Below are 22,649 nucleotides of genomic sequence, written 5' to 3'. Positions count from 1 at the left end.
ATAAAAAAAAGAAATGTTAAAACTGAGCATACGTGTTAGTAATGAGTAAAAAGCTAAATTTAAATTCTCTTGCATTCTATTCAAAGTAGCCTAATTGATGCCAGTTTCTTGTGTCTCTAATGTGGATAATTGTTCCTTAAAAATAATGCCTAATCAGAGTTTTGAGATTTATAAGGATGTCATTATCCTGAAGGTGTCGACCAATCAAAATCTCTGTTGTCTGTAACGATAGTCATTAATCGAACGCGGTTTTCAACAAACCAATTCGAACAATTCCGAGCGAGCCTAAAGTTTTCCAGAATTGGTCAGCGAAAACGGTTGGATCCGTGATTCTATTTGGCAGTGTGAGTCATGGTCAAAACACATTACTGACCGACACCGCTAACGTCGTCGAAAGGGTTGGGCTGTTTGTTTCCCGTGTTTGTTCAAAGCGTCGTTGCGGAGGGAGATCGATACCAACGGGCCATCTCGAGGCTATCTGCTGCTAAATGCATCCTTCGGATTAGGGGACGAGCACGTTCTTTACCAGCAATACAACTTCCACGAGAGACTTTACAGGACGGAAAACTTTAACGCTTCACATTGTAACGACAAGACCGACATGTGCTCGAGATTTAGTTTGTTTATGGTTTTCGAAGGAAACTAACGATTTCCGATAACTTGTTTCCGAACGATACTGCTCTTTAAGTTTGGAAATTGATGTGGTCATGCATGTAACAGGTCAATTGAAAAGTCCCCGGCCTAAAATAGTAAAACACATTTTTCTTGCAAAATTCGTTTTTTTTATTCAACATAATTCCCTTCAAGGGTGATACACTGATTATAGCGATCCTCCAACTTTTCGATACCATTTTTGTAGTACGATTTGTCCTTTGCTTCAAAATAGGCCTCAGTTTCGGCGATCACCTCTTCATTCGACGAAAATTTTTTCCCAACGAGCATTCTTTTGAGATCTGAGAACAGGAAGTAGTCGCTGGGGGCCAGATCTGGAGAATACGGTGGATGCGGAAGCAATTCGAAGCCCAATTCATGAATTTTTGCCATCGTTTTCACTGACTTGTGAGACGGTGCATTGTCTTGGTGAAGCAGGACTTTCTTTTTCTGCAAATGCGGTCGTTTCTCGGCGATTTCGTCCTTCAAACGGTCCAATAACGCTATGTAATAGTCGCTGTTGATGGTCCTTCCTTTTTCAAGGTAGTCAATGAAAATTATTCCACGCGCATCCCAAAATACAGACGCCATAACCTTGCCAGCCGACTGTTGCGTTTTTGCACGCTTTGGAGCGGGTTCATCGTGTGCAGTCCACTCCGATGACTGTCGATTGGACTTCGGAGTGAAATGATGGAGCCATGTTTCATCCATTGTCACATATCGACGCAAAAACTCGGGTTTATTACGCGTGATCATCTTCAAACACTGCTCTGAATCATCAACTCGTCGTTGTTTTTGGTCAAAAGTGAGCTCGCGCGGCACCCACTTTGCACAGAGCTTTCTCATACCCAAATATTCGTGAATGATGTGATGTATACGTTCCGTTGATATCTGTAGAGTGTCTGCTATTTCATTCAATTTCAATTTACGGTCATTCAAAATCATTTTGTGGATTTTTTTAATGTTTTCGTCCGTAACAGCCTCTTTTGGGCGTCCACTGCGTTCACCGTCTTCGGTGCTCATTTCACCACGTCTAAACTTAGCATACCAATCCTTGATGGTTGATTTTCCTGGGGCAGTGTCCGGAAATTCGTTATCAAGCCAAGTTTTTGCTTCAACTGTATTTTGTCCCTTCAAAAAGCAATATTTTATCAACACGCGAAATTCCTTTTTATCCATTTTTTTCACAATCACACAAAGTTGCTTCACTAAAAATAGACGCGTCTTTTGAAGGTTAGGACTAACTGAAAATCATATGGATTTAGTTCTGGTGCCGCCATCTATGTGTCAGGCCGGGGACTTTTCAATTGACCCTAATACATCATGAAAATAGTATATATACGAATCAGGGGCCACCGAAAAGCTGGTGGGGTTCAAAGCTAAAGCGTTTACAAGGGCCTGATTACTCTATTAATTGTTTAAAAGATTGGGTTTCTCTTTTATGGGCGTTTACCTTTAGTTCCACGAACCTTTAAGCAATCTTTCTTATCAATATAAATGAGAGTTATCATTTGACTGTTTCATATTTGCCCGCGTTGGTGGAATCATAAAATTGCTTCAAATGTCAGAAAATCTTCCCTTATAGACTTTGTACGAGTTGACATATTTCCTTCCTACGCCATCTCTAAGGAATATGGAAACGGTTTTTAATATCAATGACGATTTGGCCAATGATGGAAGAACAGTTACTCGAAACGTAGCAAGAATAAAGCAGCTTTTAGAGCATTACGTAGCCGCGTGGAAGAATATAGTTGCCACTACGAGCTATGTTAAATTTGATGAGTTATTTGTGTCGCAGTTAAACTGAACTTCCTTGCTTTACGGTTATTGGCAAAGTGACTGAATTTTTACAGCAAGCTATAAAATATTAGGTACAACAATGTGACGTCGAATTACCAATAAAAATGTTTAATATACGATCTCAACGGCTGCAGAATATTACATATACCCATTTGAAATTTCAACTTCATTAGTAAAGTGTTTTAACTACAATAGTTACGGTAATAGGTCAGGGAATAGATCCCAGAAACAGGCAATTTTTGGATTGTGTAGAGTTTGAAATCGTGACTCACAAATGAAAACGTGTGTATAACAATTAACTATTGTTCATAACAAAATAGCGTTGAAAAATAGACCATTTTTAAATATTACTGATTATTTATTTATTTATTTTACCTCAATCCACGAATATCCGAAAATGAAAAGTAAAACGAACGGTACAGGTCACTGGAGGATTTAAATTTCATTTCCGACTTCTGTTTGTAAACTAACGTATCATTATATTAAAAAGAAGAAAGGAAATATGCAACGGGTAAATACTAATTTGTTTGGACCATCGGACGGTGGATTTTAATGAAGTTTGAAACTTTCACTGCGTTAACAAACAGAATACAATATTACCACAAATAAACACCCAGATGTAGCAACTGAACGTCATGAAGTACATCCTTTGCATTATTGATTGGTAAATGTACTCTGTGTGATTACTATGCGTTGAAACACAAAGGTTTCTGCCCTAAATTATCTGAACGTTCACAGCTTCGTCGGTTGCAGTACCGTAATTAAAATATCTGCTGAAAATCTCTCTCTTACTTTCTCTCTCTCTGGAAAACGGAAAAATCTAGTGTTAGCTCAGTCCTAGAGGTCTATTTTGTCTCATCGTTTTATTTACAAAAGAATTTAGAGAAAACAAGCTAACAAAAAAATAAGATCTGTTTCGTTATAGATGACTTAGTAATGAACAAGGGAAGTGGCACCCTCGGAAGAAGAGGACTAAAAATCACTGGAGGTGGCGTTCGAAGACAAAGAAGTTTAGAATGGCGACGTGACCGAGGATACAGTTCCAGTGAGGAAGAATTTCCATCGAGGCCGTCTGTAGATAGCCATGTTTTTGCCTCGCTTTTGGCCCAAGCACAAAAGGAGTATTCGAGTAAGTATATGTATATATTTAATAAGTATCTTAATTTAAACAAGTACCTACGAAGTTTTTGTAAATTTTTCTTTTCATCCGAAAGATCATTATTCTATTCATTTCTTCCTCACGGGGTTGGCAATCATCATGACTTCTGATTTCTTTTGGATGCGACTCCTTTGAACAATTCGTTTGATGTGCATCAATACCATATTCCCTAGAGTTTCGTAGCTATTATCCTTCTCCTTCCTACAGTTCTCTTACTCTAGTTTTTTATAATTTCCATTCTTTCGTTAATTCTTCTCCTGCCTTTCTATTTTGTTACGTGTTCCGTCCATTATACCTTCAGGATTTTCCTGTAGACCTACCCACAATTCAAATGTTTCCAGTTTCGTAAGAATTGCCACATTCGGGCTCCAACCTTTTACTATTCTATTTCCAAATCTTAAATAATTACAAAAACAATTGTAGCTCATTTCAATTTCTCTTAATACTTGGGGATGTATATCCCCTTTTCACAAGTATTAGGGTTGAAAACCGAGCACTTTCTCTTTGTTTTATATACGTGCTTACATAAGCATACAAATTGGACCGATTCTCATTTTGATTTTATTCTTCTTGTCAACGTTTCTATGTCCAATACACACCTAGCTTGATGAAATGGCTAATTACAACGCCTGCAATTGTAGTTAAGCGCCTACTTTGACACACCCTCATGCTGTGAGATCAATTCAGTATGTAATTATTGAAGCCTGCAGGTAATTGGCATGCAGGAAATGGACTGTTGACTTTACCTTCCTCTGGCCTCTCCACGTATTGGAACAATTTAAGTATTCGTTGCACTTAAAGACGAAAGTGATTTAACTGATTGTTGGCATTTGTATCAATAAGTGTCCACCATCAAAAAATAAACTAGTTTTCCTTTCTGACGCGCACGCACATCAATTATAATTTGCAATAAAGTTAATTGATTCTATTCGTCGTTCTACTTATTGATCATTAAAAGTTTTTTGTTTCTTTATCGCATATCAAGAATTACTTCATATGCATAATGCGTAATCTTTGGCGAAGCAAACGGGTTATCTTTAGAATTAATTAATGCCTTTTAGATGTTCATCATCAGAAATGGTAATAACTCCAAAAGAAAAAGAAACAATATTGATCTGCAACTTCAGTAAATTACTTTTCCATTTACGCCATCGAGGAGATCTGTTTGTGGCTTTTCCCCTTCAATTCGATATATTCATTTCACTTGAACTGTCTATATATTGTCCACGGTTTCCAAGACGATGAACGAAGTAAACTAATACCTTCGGGCAAGCGAACATTATTGACTGTCTCCTGTCCCGCAATAATGAGTTCACAATATCCAACCCCTTGCATCAAGCAGAATTTGTACGAGCGACAAAACAACGATTAGGTATAGTGGGAATCCCTTTAATAGGTGCACGACAAAGCGGCAAAGAGCGTCAGTCGTGCGATACCCGTCCGAAGCAATAATTCGATACACGACGTCTTTAATTAATATTAGTTATAAATGTATTTAATGAACCGAAAAATGGCCTCCGTTACGTTTTAGTGAGATTTAATTGACATTTAATTGTTCGACTTAATATGATGAGCAGGAATTGGAGTGAATGAGATTTCACAGTGTTGGATATTTATGATCCCATTACACCAAGGCTATGAAACTTGGAGAACAATAAAGACAGTTTACGCGCTGTTTAGCATACGACCGTTGCATTAATGTTAATAATCCATGTAATGGCGCAGCAGTCAAGAGAGAAACAGAAATTGAAGAGGGACAGATAAATAGGGAAAGCTTATTCAATTTGATAAGTTCAACATTTATTTGCGATTATAAAATGTTTTATATATTTAGCTACGACCGTTTAAATCGCTACCAGGAAAAAGAATGTCAAATTTACAAATTCGAACACCTATTTTTTTTTTTGACGTGACAACGTCTTATAAATCGATGCACGCACGAAAAAACATGACTCATGCGGCGTTACCTCGCTCTGAGGCGTTCCATTTAAGGCTTGAAGTGCAAGCGAGAGCGCGGAACGAGCGACAAAGAGGCACAATCGGCCTCCGCGTTCGGCAGCGTTCGACATCTGTCTCTCTCCTACTTGAGTGAGCGATGCGTCCGCGTGGACAGCTGCTATACAATAATACATTTACATTTACCTCATTCTCTATATCCATACAAAATATCTATCAAATAGATAAAATTAAAATTTTCTTTTGAAAAATTAAACCATTCCATCAGTATTTTCTTATGACGTTGTCACGTTCAACTATCGTCAGTAAACCGACTTTACAGACAACCGTTTTAAAACTACCCCAATAGGTATAATAAATAATATAATAAGTGTCAGCTAATGTTTTTTTTTTGTTTTCCTTTGTTTACTTTACCAAAAATAGCGTAGGAAATAAAAGTTTAAGTAACAGCTCTCCTTTGAAATCAGATTATGTTAACAAAGTGAACTTAAATTTCATTCACCTGCGTCTAAGGCAAACTTCGCTTCCTTTCTAAACTTTCGTACAATGTATTTTATAAAATAACAAATGGAAGTTAAGAGAGTCCGGAGAAGTTTTCAAGAATTTTCTCCAAAGTGAAGGCAAGAAGCGAAATGTCCATTTCGGAACAAACAGATCCCAAAGGACCCCAAACTTTGACTGAATTGTTGTCGAGTAAACGGGAACAACATCGCATCCATCGGCCCGAGAAAGGAGCAAGTGCTTGACCGAGAATCAACTAACGTACCTGTAAAGTACGCAGATATGTTACATATTATGTACTGCCATCCTAACTGATCATCCCACAAATAATTTCGATGGCTTAAGGGCAGTCTTTCAATAATTTCATTTAAAACTTAATTTTTACTAATCTCACTCTAAAAGTTTTGGCGTACCTAAGTCATTATCCTAATTTAATGGTGCAAGATAACAACCATAGGTGAGTTTTTGGTTGAATTAATTAATCACTGTTTGAGCTGCTTTGTATCAACGGGAGCTAATTATGGCAAACATGATATTGGGTATACAAACTCTGCTTATATACTCAGTGTAAAGGGTCCAATCTCTCACCGTCTAATCATGTTTCCTTAATGAGTTATTGTAATATACCGTATATAGTTATACTTTTTGTAAACGTATAACAAATTATTAAAAATTATTAAACTCTGCAATAGTTTTGACCTATTTATTAATTAACTAATTTTTCAAAATTTATCCAATTCTATACATATAGTTTGTGCGTAGTGAAAGATACTTACAGGTATCATGCATGTGTTGAAATTTTGTTTATCGTTAGTGGTTCAGTTTTACTATTAAATTTTACCCTTTTTACTTTTTATTACAACAAACTGCGGGCGAAACATTTTATTTAAGTATATACTCCGTTTAATTCTGTTTAAACGCGATTGCTTTTCGCGGTTATCGTTTCAAATTTTTTCTAAAGATTGAAGCCCTACCGCACTTTCTCGTCCATGTTTACTCGAACAATACGCTAGTTTTATTGCTCTTACAACCGTACAACCACAGTTGGGGAACAATCGTTTGTATAACATCCCCATTAGGTTACTTTTGAATCAAGAAACCAGCCTGATATCCTGAGAAGCTAAACAACTGTAATAACATCTAACATCCTACACTCTTGGGGCGAGTTCAGTCACATATATTTCGCACACAAACAGTCTACGTGACCAAGAAGTAAATTAAGTTGTAGTAAAGCTACAGTTATCACAACAAAATTTCGTAGGTAGAACAGAATTTCAATAAATCATCGAATAAAAATGTAACTTTTCTTTTACTTATGCATTTATTTTTTCGACAGCACATAGGTCACTTGAATTCGAATTGCAATCAGTACGTTTACAGCAACATTTATTGACATATTGCTTGTTAAACTACTACATTTTAATTACAAACAGTTGTATGTTGCAGTAGCAATTAAATAATTTCCTTCGCGTATGAGGCGTTTCAAGTTATGAAGTGAAACTGAAATTTAAATTTAGATTAATAATTAAATCGAAAAGCATCGAGTAATTTTTTAATAAAGTGATCAATGTCATATGCTAAAGCTGTAATACAAATGTAAGTAGCAAGTGATCTTAACTTTTTCCTTGAAAAAGTCGCATTAGAAGAAACTTGGCCAGCACAATCAGTCAACAAAAACTTTGCGAAGAAACACGTTTCTTTTCAATTGATTAGTTTTTCCCAAGTTCGACGAGAAAGTAAATTTATCACTAAATTTCCAGACGCCATTAATCACCATTCGATGTACATTTCTTCTCATTTTATTCGATCTGACAGGGCTGTATGACTGCCAGCCCTTTTCCGATCAACTGACACATCAAGTTCAATCAAGTGTCCACGGAGGCGTTACTATTGCTATCGATGCCTCACGACATGTAGACAACGAAAAACAGTGGATTGATCGTATATCCTAAATTTTTGCGATACACAATTTTTTTTTGGAGTTACCTATATTTGTTCGAAATGACTGATGATAATATTCTTTGATAATATCAAACTGTTTCGTTCACATTTACCTATTGGTATCCTGATGAACACTGCATTCGTCCAGAAACATAACGGCAAATTCTACCTGATATCATTCAGATAAATCCTACCCTTCTAGTAGCATGTTGTAATGCAACATAAGTGGTATCTGCTTATTAAAATTTTATAGTTTTCTATCTTTTTTGTCGACACTGTGTTATATTGGTTAAATTTAAATTAAATAGTTCCGAAAAAGTTGAAAATTGGACGACATATATCTTATTCAAATTAATTTTCAGTTGTGAGCGCAAAGGAACAATGTGTATTTTTAATAAATTTCGGAAGTTTGTCATTCGTAATTAACAAATTTCCATTATCAATAGGCACTTCTACCGTTGTATTTACTTATCGCAGTACAAACAATTTTCTAGGAAGAAACCCTAAAGTTTTACTATTTTTATGTCGTAATTCATTTTCAATCACTACAGTATATGTTCCCCTCTATTCTGCTTGTGTGTTGTCGTCTGATGATGAACTGGCGCACATCTCCTTCGCAACTGAATTTGTCTCCATGACAACTGCTTTTAGACCGTGTGGGTTAAATTCAGGTGTTTTAATGTCCAGCGGATGCTGAAGTTAATGCCAATAATAACCTGTGTAACAGTCATGGACTTAACCAAGGGCTCGGGAGGCACATTACCAGCTTTTCTCCCTGATATTAACATATGTCAACGAACATCACGTTAATGAAGTAAATACATATGTATTTACCACATGATATTACTTAAACAGTAATTTTTATTATTATAAAAAGTGCAATTTAATATCAAATCTGAAGCAAGACATAATTTTGTAAGCCGTTTCTAAAAACTTGAACTAAAATTGTAACTTTTGCAACGCTTCCTAACGACTGATTCTAAAGCTGCCGCTGTCCTGATTTCTACATATGTATGAAACAATGACAATTAGATGGAAGCTATGCTTTTAAGGCCGGAAAACTTTATCAAAGTATAATCTATCTACTTTAAAAGATACGATAAGACTGATTTTAAATATAAAATAAATTATTTAAAGTATGTATACATTTTTGGGTTTAGATCACGTAAAATTCCGTCGCAGAGCACCCAAAGTGGAGCTTTTGCTTATAATATCGCCCTGGTATATTCAAATTACTCTGAAGCAATAGAATACAGTCGGATGAGTAACTAAGTACTACTGCTTACTTGGCTAATTACATCAGTTTTAGTATTGATTTAGCTACCGACTAGTTTTATTATACAGCGCGGCAATTACGACGGATTCTCGTCGTTAGACTAATTCCACTGTTTTCGTTTTAAACGTTGTCTACCTCGAAGTCTAGCATTACAGCGTTTTAATTAAACGATTACTTGCTTAATCCTTATCTACTCACGCATCCGTATTATTACTAAGTACATTCCAATCTAACATACTCCACTTAATCGTTTGGTAAACTTTTCTCGATTACTTACCGTGTAACGTTCAAAGTAGCATTAGTATCTATATAATCCATCGTCACAACTTTAAAAATACCCTTTAAGTAGTATATTATAACTTTTTGTTACTTTTAAGTAAGGTGAATTAAATATTTACACTTTTACTCTGAAGCTAAATTATAAGACTAGTTGTCAAAACAAATCTGATCGATATCTCTTTGTACTGAGTACGTTTACTTTTACGCAGTTTTTTCCTATCCTTAAACGAAGGCGGAATTTGGAGTAGGTAGTAGAAAAAATCGGTTACTTTTCAACGAATAATCCTGCTCAAATCCAATCGCAGGAATGATTTCTCGGGACGTCTTATGCATATAAATCCAAATCGAGCAACGGTAGCTAATCCCACGACATAATATGGAAAGATACCGTCGTACATGCTAAGGAATATATCGCAGACCGGCACAAGACGATGCGGACGCACGGTGCCTTGTAGAACAACAACATTCAACGCTAGTTTACTCGTACAGCCAGTCACTCACAAACTCACTACCCTCGTCTATCAAAGTAACTTTCAGAATATAAATCAACGTCGCCTTGTAGACGAGAAACCATCAGAAAATGCACCGTGTGGCATTCCAATCGGACTTTGTCACTGAAGGGAGAAAAACCGGAAAATGCGAAGCACGATATTTTCATTTACATGCATAATCTCATCATACAAGTAATAATTGTAGGTATCTCATATGCTAACAAGCACGCGTCGCATTTGACTCAATTATGTTTATTCAACAAGATATACCACGAGTGTTTCGCAGCTAAAAGAAATGAACTGATTTCAAGTCTGCTGCTTCGGTAAAATTTGATATGCGATAATAAGTTTTCAAGGAATTTGACAAAGTGTGTATTGAACAACAATTCAAAATCAAATCACGAAGTTTTCCCGGCAGACAATAGAGCGTGTACTATGAATTGAACGATGCATATTGTAGAGGGTGTCACCTGGTCGGTTTTCCCGTGGGATTTCCCTAATGTGAAATAAATGGCCTCTATCCAATAGCTCAATTTCAGTACGGTTCTGTCCTAGAAGACATGGTTCAAATTTTATTTATTTTTGTTGGGAAACTGTAGAGTTGAATTGCTGTTGCTATTACTTTTTCAATCTCCACGACGTGAACGCAGTATGTCAATAATTTTACCGTGAAAAGAATTACAAGTAGTAATTATACATATATCGTGCAGACATATTTTCGATAAAAGTAATAGGAATAGGTGTTAAATTACGTCAGAAGGCCTAAAGGAGGAAATGGGAAAATTTGCACGTACGAAATGCACGCGTTGGAGCGTTGCTTTTGCCCATTTTCGGTTCTGTCGCAACCCGCATCACGTCTCGACTCAAATATCATTCCCGTGTTATTACCATATCAACTCTGAATACAAATACTGGAATGAAATAAATGTATGCAGCATACAACTAATATAACATTATCTAGATTCAGGCTCTATAATAAAGCAATTGTAACATTACCGTTAAAGATGAGAATCAATTAAAACTATAATGTACCTACTCATTTTCTACCACATTTAACACAATTTATATTTACATCTACGCACGTGATCGTTTCATTTTTTTATATGGTACACTTTTGTTTTACTAACAAATTCTAATATTTTCTCTGAAATCATCAATAAGAAGGATAAGCCAACAGATAAAGGAGAAAATACAAACATTGATAAACGTTTCATTACCCCCATGTCCGTATATTTTTAATATGTTTATCGAGGGTTATGAAAGTTTATGTAAAATATAGATCTCCATTGGTGGTTCAAAAATAATGTTTCCACGGACGTGTGAGAAATTAATTTAACGGGTTTGTAGTGAATAAGTGCGAGGCGACGGGTAGTACGTCGACGTTTCTCGTGAACAATATTCCCAATGGAACGAGAAGGGAGCTCGTACGTTAGGGAGAGAGGAACGGTATAACGTCCGTAATCGCTATCTTGGAAACAATAAGTGTGCGCAAGCAAGGGCAATTTCCATTTAGGGCGAACAAAACCGCACGAGACCTGAAGAAAATTAAACGACAGGTTCGAGGCAAAGCAATAAAACACGATCGGGACGAAGTCAAAGGTGAACTCTTTTCTTTTTCAATGTGTTTTGGCTCGAACATCTGCAGGCGTTCGCATTTGCAACGGGTTCCCGGATTTTATTGGAGCTCGTTTCAAATAACTGTAGGTGACCACACAGAAATAAGAAAAGAAGATGAAACAAGAGTGCCTTAAAAGGTGGAAATTATTCCTACTGATCCAATACCAAGGTGATCTGTATAATATTTTCTTGTTCTAGAAAATGATGCTTTCAACTGATAGAATTTGGTAATCGATCGACAACACTTTTTTGAATATTAAACTTTGCAAACTCGTTAGAAATTAGTCACACAAGCAAATCACGCACTATTTAAGTGCATGGAATAACGAATAATTTGTACCTAAAACATTGAAAGAGCCAGTAGATTCAAAAAAGGCGATTAATTTTCCTACATAATAGATGACTCAACTTAGGACAGACTCGTAAAAAACATACTGAGCCCTATAATAAGTTTGGATATTAAAAGAAGCAATACTAGAGAAGCCTAGTGAATATTTTCTGAATATCACGAACTACTACTCCAATAGTTTAATGTACTCATTAATTTTTTGAATTTTCCTTACTTTAAAGTAACAGCGGCTAGCATCTGTAACAGATAGTTGCAACTTGTTTGAATGCTACTGATAACTGCACTCATATCGTAACTTGCGTAATTCTACAGCAATAGCACACATCAGTAAGTTAGTTTAGATGCTGATGGACGTGCAATCCCTCCGACCTACACTCTCATACAAAGTATCCATTTAGGAATTCTGGGAATAAATGGATGGTGGTTTATGGAGATGCAAAAGATGAGATGGATGAAATGAAGATAGAAGAGAAGTGAAATATTATCGGTAAAATGCAAATGATCCAGCATTTGACTAAATGATCGACGGAAATCACGGAAAAACTTGGACCAGATTAGACGGACCAAGAATTGGAAAGTTTTTCTCTCAACTTCTAAACTGTGATCTAGGCCGGTAGATTACGCCGCCCAGCTCGGTTTGGAAATATCTACCTGCTTGCAGGTGGTTGGTTGTTATCTTGATAAGTAGTATGGGGTAGATCGGGGTCGTTAGTTGAGAGAACGTCGAGTTGCTTCATTGCAGTGCTTCCGCGACTCGGTTCTTTCCCCCCGGGCAAACAACACAAGATTGAATATGAAAATTTAATCAGGTAATTTCATAGGGGATGATGCTTCGGTGCTTTGCCGAGAAATTGTGCGCTGCTCCTTTGCTTCGACGTCTTACGCCAATTTACTTAGTTATCCTTAAATACAATTACTTTGAAAATTGCATGTAACTTGGAATTGCCAATAGCTAATTAGAACGCTAGACTTCCGAACAAGCCATCTACTGGGAGGACGGTTCGAGGTAGATAGCGTTTTTCCGGCTCTTTTGAATAATGAGATCGCAGGCGGCAGACGACGAGCTTCCGTTTCGCTATTAAACATCTTAGTTGCCCGTCAAAGACTTAAATGATCTTTCGCAATTTTCACTTTTAATGGAGCTATCGATCCAAATGTTCTTTTTTAAATTGCCTACCTAATACCTATTCTTACATTAACATTAATTAAAATTTCTATGAAACTACGTTAAAACTACCCCAATAGGTATAATTGATTGGTAAATGTACTCTGTGTGATTACTATGCGTTGAAACACAAAGGTTTCTGCCCTAAATTATCTGAACGTTCACAGCTTCGTCGGTTGCNCAGACGACGAGCTTCCGTTTCGCTATTAAACATCTTAGTTGCCCGTCAAAGACTTAAATGATCTTTCGCAATTTTCACTTTTAATGGAGCTATCGATCCAAATGTTCTTTTTTAAATTGCCTACCTAATACCTATTCTTACATTAACATTAATTAAAATTTCTATGAAACTAATTTTAAGTTACAGAAATATGCACCACTGGTTTTGCAGGCTAACAAAATCTAGCGATGAAAAAGAATGAAACAAAGAAATAGTCATGTACATGATTTGTTCATGTCCTGGCAACGTCCTCGAATTCCAAGGCGAGATTAAAACTTCAATTAAATTAAATTTCCACTATGAATCGGTTATTTTTCCCTTCGGATCTGATGGCCATAGTTTTGAAGTGTTCTTCCCTTAATGATCATGATCCGTTTTTGTTGGACTTTAACTACTTTTAATTCAATCACAGTTAACGCAAAGGAAGGTAGTAATTCCCAGTAGGTACCTATTATAGGTATCAAATGAAACGCAAAAGGTTTAGGAATATGTAAACGTTTGTAAGGGCCAACGACAAGTTATTAAAAGAAAGCGTAGTAGTTTATAAAACTTAACGGTATGGTCTTGACGGACGCGACTTAAGTCGTTTGTTTGTTGGTTATAGCTAAGCGCTCTCGGAGATAGAACAGAAAACTGAAGTTAATAAGTTTACAAAGAACGCCTCGCAATTCTTTGTTTGCGGAATCGTGTCCCATTAATTATAATGGAGGTAAAGTCAAAACTTAAAATGAAGTTTAAGGGGTTTTCTTCCCGGATTGCCTCCGGTCGCAGATAAATACAAGCGCTTATTCTTTCCGACGCTGGAATTAAAAGAATTCATTTAAAAACAAAAAGGTTTGCCTGGAATGGAATACGGTTCTGCTGCTGCTTTATTTTTTTTTTCTTTTCCTTCTGGTTTTTAATGGAATCTTCTCTATGTTAATATTGCTTGTTATTTGAGATACCTATATCCACGAACCTGCTCGCACTCTTCTTGCAGCGTCCGCTCGCTGTCTTGATTAAATTTGATGAAAAATCCATTTGTTTTTGTCTATTTTATTTAGAGAAAGCACCGAGAAGATTGTCTTTATCAATTTTCATAAAAATATGAGATATAGCTTAGATAGGTACATCCTAAAATACGTTGCTTTACGCCAATTTGTGGGCATTTACTGCTACTGAAGTATTTCAAGCGTCATACATAAGCTACCAACTTGTCTAACTGCATGAATTAAGGTGACAAGCACATAAAATCATATTAATAAATTTCTGGCCAAGAACTTAAACGTTCTTAGCCTGCGCTATCTTCCTACAATTAGTGTTGTTCACAAACCTGTCAATAACTGTTTCATACTGCGTCTCATACTGGATTTTCGACTTTTATGAAACTAAATTTCGTTAAAAGTTGATCTGACAAGAAGACAAAAAAACACGTCCATTTTGCATTCTTTATTCAGTCTACGGAGCAGGTTAGATTAAAGTTTAGAAGTTTTCCAAGATTCCATCTATAGGTATATACATTCAATAAGTTTTCAGAACACAAGATGTTGAGCTCAGATTTGAAATATACCTATCTATGTGTTTTATGAATTTGTACTCATGTTACTTTTTCTTTGATATTATGCTCATATACTAAGTAAGTAAGAAATTTTCTGATTGGGTCTAAACCTCTTGGATAAAGTATCATAACTTTTTAATTTTATCAAATTCAAAAAAAGATACGTGTTATGAATAATAAGAAATAAAACTAACTGTATTGTACTTCAATACAATACAGCAAAATAATCACTAGAACAAATTCCTAATTTATGTAAAAACTGCTGTAAGAAATAGAGTGCTCTTGCCAGAATATTTTTGAAATATGTACCTCAATAAGTATTATTATGTACTTACTGTTTGCAATAGAGTGATCATTATCTATTTACATTCTGCTGCAAGTCTTCTAAAAAGGATTCTGTAATCCATAATGTATTTAGAATTGTTACTTTGAAAATTATCAACAAACAGCTTAATATTGTGGTAAAGAAATATTAAATATGACTGACATGTGGCTGGGTACTATGAAAGTTGACGATTTGTAAATGGCTCCAAATGCGATCATAATCCGTTTCAGGCGTGGAACGATCATACCGTTCGGATGATACGGAAGACGCCACAACGACTGATAATCCTACAACGCCTTTTCCAACTCCTCCCGCAACGTTGGCATCCCCTTTGAGGTCTCCTTTGCCACATCACCGCCAAGCGTCGCCATTCCCTCTCGAAAATACAAATTCCAGAAGGATTCACTATGCAACTCCTCAGGATCGGCTTCGAGGAACAAACGGTACGCTTTCCATTTTCCCTCGCTAGACATCTAATAAGCGCATGCCATTCGCTGCCTTTTCTCGATTTTTGCATTTCGCTTTGCTTCCTTTAGTCCTTGGTATTTAGAAGAGATAGCTGCTAATGTTACAAAGAAAATGAGAATGCCTTTACATATTTTCGAGCAATTCCGTCTTAATGTTAAATATCTAAATTCTATTCGAAAGGTAGCAAATCTTACATTGCTAATTTATGCTAGACACTGACTGAGTCCTTCATGTCGCATCCTCTTCTGACTTCTGTGATTTATGAGTCAATAAAATACCCTTGTTGAGGAAGGTATCTCTGGGTGCAGGTAATGAACACCAAAACTCTGCTACAACAACATAACACTTTGGCGACAATGAGACCTCCAATCATTATAATTTACAGCGTTAATGCTTTCTTTAGATGTTCTGGTCTTATTCATTTTTATATCCACATCGTCAGTGATTACAGATGCTTGGTCTTTTTCTATTTCCTCATGGAAACGTCATAATAATCATCGTCGTTGAGCTTTTCCACAAGTTTCCAAACATTGTATGACTTACGTAATTCTTACCATACACTAAGATGAATATCAGCTTCTTTCACATTTATAAAATCGGCAGGCTGATCCGTTATCTTAGGCACCTTTTCCAAACCCAAAAATGAATTAATGTCATATCTGATGTGTAGGTGTAGATAAGCAAGCGTAGAGTTGCTTTAACGAAACATTTATTTTTCCTTTCAGGAGAAGTCGCATATTCGTCTTCAAGTACAAAGAAATCGAATATTTCGGGCAGTGGTAGTAACAATAGCCGTAATCACAGGAGCCATCATGGTCGTAAATGTGGCATGACATCGTCCAGCAGTGCAACATCATGTAACAGTTGTGCTGACAGTGGACGAGAAGCGCCGTACGAACAACAGCAGCAACAACGTCATTGTGTCGATAATGGTAAGTCACAGTATTTGTGTGAGAATATACGTAATTATACTGTTCTGCAAATACCTGGGGCTGAGGCAATTAAAAATTTACAATTTATATAATATCACTTTTTATTTAAAGTTTTTTGCCCCATTTATATTATTCAATAATGAAAAACTGAAGTCGATTGTGTAACTGTTAAACAATGTGCCGCATCAGAACTTCGCAATGACTAAATCTAGTTGATAATTCAATGTGTCTTCTACAATCGATTTACGGTCCAGGTGATGGCGGTATAATTATCGGACACAATGAGCGCCTAAATGAATTACTTGGTTAATATCTTGCATGACGCAAACAGAAGTCGACTAGATTTAATATTCCGTCTAATAGGCGAAGGGTTAGATGAGACTTTAGAAGATCAGGAAATTTAATTAACATGTTTTACATAAGAAAGCACAGTATGCTTAACACGATAAATATCTATAGATAGTAACAACAGATGGAGATCCAGTTAAGTAAATGATCGAAACATGACATTACAAATATTGCTTTCGTTCTCATTTCGTATCTATTTGAAATTTATTTAGTCTACTACATTTGGACTACAACATAAAAACCTATTTCGTAAATGGATGTTAAAGAATTTTTATCATTGCTTTTTTTTTTGGTCGAAAAGTAAGTTTAGCTGGATTTGTGGATAATTCAGCCAAGAAGTTCTAATTTATTTCAATAATTTTACCACAGTAAATACTTATTTTCTTCAGATGTCAATGAAGAATCACCTCCAGAACCTGCGCCACCTGAAATTCCTCCCCGCGGTCCGTCCCTTCATTCCACCACACTGCGACGCCGAGGAGAATATTCGTTACCTCTCGGCGAAACGCAGAAGACTGATCATCCGGAATCTCAGTTCCTTTCTCAAGGAGGTAAGTTGATTCAATAAATATAAACACAGCCGTAACCGGACGAAGCTAATCAAGTAATTTGGACGATGAACGTTAAACGTATCATCACGTATACTGTTAGCAAATGATGCACAATATGAGTATACAAAAGTAAAAATGAAAGCAGTACCTACATAGGTAAACTAGGTACTTAAACGTAAAATTTTAAAAAACCAATAAGAGATGTGACTTTATTTATAACATATTAATTTGCACCATGTTATACAATATACAATAATATCGTCTGTGCAGTATGCCTTTGACAAAACGGTTTTGTTAGTATAAGAATAGCATTTTCAATGTTGTGCTTACAACGTTTATTCAGGCAATCATGATAATAGCCACTAAGAAGTTACAGCAAGTTATCTTCTATTATACATTTACTAGTGACACGTTCAGTCACCCATACCGACATTAAATTCAACATCATTTAGTGGCGCATTAACTGAGATTCAGTACGGGCTAACGCAGTATTTATAGTGACGAGTATTCGCGTGTTGTTTGTGTTACAGTAGTTCTTTTTTTATATTATTTATGTAAACGGATAAAAAGGGCCATGTTTGACAAATAAGTGCACCTAAATGCATACAGATACTTTCTCTCGGTGTCAGTAAGCAACAATCATGGACATATGTTTAGGTAACCGATGATTATTCGTTATTCCTTAAAATTATCTAAATTTTTAATAGTCTCGTCTGTTCCACTTTTAAAAACTGCAAGATACACCTGTCAGTATTAAAAATTAATCAGGATTAGATTACAACTTGTATAGCTAGACGCGTTTGTTGTTGTAGAAATAAACATTCGTGAGTTGTATTCCTAAATAGCAACGATTCAAATTGTTTTTTGTGTGTGCATTGTACACCTTTGTGTGCGCACAAAGCAACCCGTAACTCACAACCCCACGCCTCTATTTGCCGTTTCATGGCTCCCTATAATCTGTTTCCGATAGTTTTCCGGTGGAACACCGGGCTGCACCTACCTACTATTTACGCTACTATCGCTAATTCGCAATAATAATTGACATCTAGTTTCGCGGCCCGATATTATTTCACTCTCATTCAATAACGCGCACGATAAATTCAATTTTCTGTCTATAGGGCTTTGTTAACATCAAGTGGTTATTATTAAAGAAGTTTTATATTAAATGGTAAATGTGGAAAAAAATTTCGAATATCTTCTTTCTTAATAAAAATAAAAAATCAAATGTTCTTTATATTACGGAACATGAACTACCCAAATAGCGCAGAACGCATGTTTGCTGCTAGCGCCGCGCCGAAGCGGAGAAAATAGCAACGTGCGAAGGGTTCGAGTATTGAACGAACCCCCACCTTTTACCAACACGACGCTACAGGTTAAATCCTGCGGTGGTGACCGTTTCATCTGCGGCATAAAACAGATGAAAGGCTGCAGCCTCTTTTGGGCCATTGTCAAATATGAAACAAAGGCACTTTAATTATGGAATTAGAAAAAGGTTTTTTTTAAGTCGTTACAAGCTTTAATTAACGAGTTCGTTAAAGGGTAGGAATCAATCGCGAGTAAAAGGATTAACAGGAATTTAGTCCTAGAAATTGTTTTCTTTACGGGCAAGTTTCCTGATGATTAAATTTTTTCCTCGATAACATTAGATCGTTAAATTTTGACAAATAAACAAACAAACGGGACAAACACCAATAGCTTCGTTAAGGATAATCATCAAAACAAAGTACATTAACGAGTTTGTACACTGAACAACCTGAAGTCAATTTCACATAAAGAAAGCCTGATTAGTTTGACTAGAAAAATCGACATAATACTCTAGCAATATTCTTACTGTAGCCTTATTTTTAAGTAATCTATTAACAAATAGCAGCACAGCTCAAAAAGATATAAAAATGACATGTCTCATATTGCCCCATAAAACTGCAAACACGCTGGGGTTGTTGGGAAAAGCATGTACTTCTAAAATTGCCCACTCTAACTTTAAGGGAGGACACAGAACTCTAACGAGACACAATTGTAATCATAATATCATCCACCTTTTGAATTAGATGTCTGGCACACAAATTGCTAGTATTATTCGGGAAAACTATTTACCACTTGACCTTAAAAGTAAACTTTCTAATACTGTTCTTCAGTAGGTATTAAATTTTTGTGAAATTCGTTTTTAAATGAAATAAATTGCTAGTAAAACTATGAAATAATCATAACCATTATATGTTTATTTAATATATCACTCATTGAATTCTGCACAAAACTATTACCTATATTATTTCTGTCTCTCTCAATTAAAAAGTGCATTAATTTTTATGAATATTTAATTCTTGTTAAACGTCAATGATAATACCCTCTAAGAATATTATAATAGACTGAAACATCAACCTGTCCGTGGCAGTAGCATGGGGAGGCTGTACGTAATTAATCAGTGGACCACTTAATATCCTTTACATGTACCAGTTATTCAAGGGTAAGGCCCTTTACAAGAAGCTCGCATTTGTCATCTTTTAGACACTTCATCGCGTGTGCAGTAAATGCTTGATTGCGTTTCCTAACAGTTAATAGATGTCCAAATGCTGGATAGCAAGTCTACGTTTATGTATAGGCAGCCGCATCCCTAAATTACTTACTTGTAATACACAAAATACGATATAAGTTACATCCGATAAAATTGTAGGTTATATAGGTTGGCATTTTATTGCTTGGACTTTTGATACATTTTAATATTTTTATGTACCACCTGTGCACCTTGTTCATACGAACGTGGTTGTCCTGCGGCCGCCCCTGTCTTTGGTTACACTAGTACAGGGGCATACAACTTTTGCACTCTAGCGACCTAGTTTTAAATGTAGTCAACTAGTAGTCATTATGAAAGATAAAATACTTTTTTAAGCTATTATAGGGTACTTATTAATCTTATTGCAAATTCAGAATGTACATTCTTGAATAGGGGTAGCAAATGTATAAAGAAGAAGTCCTTTTCTACCGGAAGTAAGGACAAGCCGGCAGTGGATGGATACACTGGACTCGAAGCTTCCGGGCACAGATAAGTTCATATTTCATAAACCAGTGAATGCCCTTTTGGTGGCAGAGCTCCACAGAATGAAAAGGTAGGGAAAAGAGAATTACGACCCCCGTTCTACATAAATAGACTAATGAGATACTGAAAAAGACACTTTTATGGTTACTACAATGCATTACGGCTTCCCAGCTTCCTTTTCTTCGCATTATTCTCAATGATTAATAACTAATTGGTTTCGTAATGACAATAATTGAGAGGAATTCTGAATGAGCAAAAAATATTAAACGAATTAATAAAAGGTGTGTTTGACAATTCTTTGAAGTACCTGACTAGACAATACAAAATACCAAAATGTTTATAATAAATAGCATGTTACTACAAACAGAATTCATTAACGTTTTTTTTATTCTACATTCGCCATGGAACGTTGATAGATTCCGCAGTAGGAAAATTATATTATTAAAACATCTTCAATAATATACGAATTTCAACCTATTCGGTCATCTTCAGCTTGATTTAACTTTCGTTATTTAATTAACTAATGAGTGATGGGGATACCGTGGATAGAGAAGGTTAGATATGAAAAGGAATCAGAAAGAATAGGAGAACAGAGGACTCTATGGAAGTCAATAAAAAATAAACGAGATAGGTTGGTAGGATACCTTCTCAGGCATGAAGGTCTAGTAGTCTACATATTAGAGGCAGAAACAGGAATTAAGAGGAGTAGAGGAAGACCTAGATTATATTACTGTTCGCAAATAGTTAACGGTGTGGGATGTTCTAGTTTTAGGGAAACGCGAAGATTAGCTCAAGATAGAAAAGAATGGTGTGTGTCCAACCAATCTTAAGACTGACAACCTTATGATAATGAATTAACTAATGGAAAGTTCTGCAACTGTTTACCAGAATGGGACAGATGTAAGGGAGAGAACAAGTTGAGAAGAGAGATGATGGAATATGTGCTAACTTTCTGCCAGGCCGCGGCGTCAAGCGCATTTTAAATTGAATATTCCCAGTGTTCAGTTCTCTAACAAGGGGAATATTTCCCGGAGGTCTTATAACTTCTCCCCATAGTGTACGTTATAATATTGTTTTTCTGTACCACCTTCCTTGCAAATAACCCACCGAACTTATTCGCGTTCACTGGACGTGTGCAGGAATTTCAGCTTGCGCTTCGACTTTAATTTGGCTAATTGCCTATTTGAGTGTGGATGGCTTGAGATTAGAATATTGGTCACTATCTATAATTTTTTATCATATTTACGTGTATCTAAATTAACGATAGCTGATTACTTTCAACATCATACGAATGTATAATCCAGGATGTTTGTAATTTATTCAACACGGTATCATCTGTATTTTAATAAGACCACAAAGGATCCTTTAATGTTTTTTTTACATCATTGTCTCCTTCTCTCTAGAATGTCTGGTATTCGTGATATTCATCATTGTATGAAATAATTACTCATATTTACGTTGAGTATTCTCGATGAGTTTGCTTATGTCCGCCCTTAACCGACCCCTTTGTGTAATTTCTGTAAAAGTGGATTTGAGAAGATGTCAGGAACACAAAGCCTCGAGTTTCTGGTGGCTTAACACTTGCTCTCTTGCCTAGAGGATGTTCATCCTTTCCCGCACGTGTTCCATTCGAACGATTTCGCATCGACGGACTTACACCAACATAATTTGCTATCTGAAGTTCTTCAAATTGGTTTGACAGTCGGAAGATCGATAGCACCACCATGTGGAAATGCGGCAGTTGTTGCACATGGCACACTGGGCGTCGTCATCCGACCGATTAGTAAAGTATGAGGTCCTTTTGTCTTTGTCAATTTGAACTCATGAAAAATAACCCTTCCTTCGAATGACTAATGTCAACGAATAGAATTTAATTTGAATGTGGTAACAGACGTAGTAGAAAAAAGTTTAATTTTGAATACCACACGATTCCGTTTAGATACATAATTAGCTAAAAGAAAAAAAGCGTAGTTTTCATTGAAAATATTCTTTTTTTCTATTTGTATCTTCCATGCGGCTAGCTGGACGCATATATTTTGTACATATGGG

At 36.0% G+C, this 22,649-nt stretch overlaps 1 protein-coding gene across 1 annotated transcript in view; it reads left to right on the top strand.

Moving 5' to 3' along the window:
- Positions 1 to 22,649, top strand: part of LOC108743390 — a 57,669-nt gene that overhangs the window by 22,994 nt on the left and 12,026 nt on the right. The window contains exons 2-5 of the mRNA XM_018478955.1: positions 3,377 to 3,580; positions 15,498 to 15,710; positions 16,461 to 16,667; positions 17,405 to 17,566. Coding sequence (XP_018334457.1) covers positions 3,377 to 3,580; positions 15,498 to 15,710; positions 16,461 to 16,667; positions 17,405 to 17,566 — 786 coding nt within the window. The remainder of the gene's footprint in view (positions 1 to 3,376; positions 3,581 to 15,497; positions 15,711 to 16,460; positions 16,668 to 17,404; positions 17,567 to 22,649) is intronic.

This window comes from Agrilus planipennis, unplaced genomic scaffold (assembly GCF_000699045.2).
Source record: "Agrilus planipennis isolate EAB-ADULT unplaced genomic scaffold, Apla_2.0 scaffold421, whole genome shotgun sequence".
Taxonomy (NCBI): Eukaryota; Metazoa; Arthropoda; class Insecta; order Coleoptera; family Buprestidae; genus Agrilus; species Agrilus planipennis.
The sequence above is the reverse complement of the archived record's forward strand: the minus strand, read 5'-3'. Positions and strand labels throughout refer to the sequence as shown.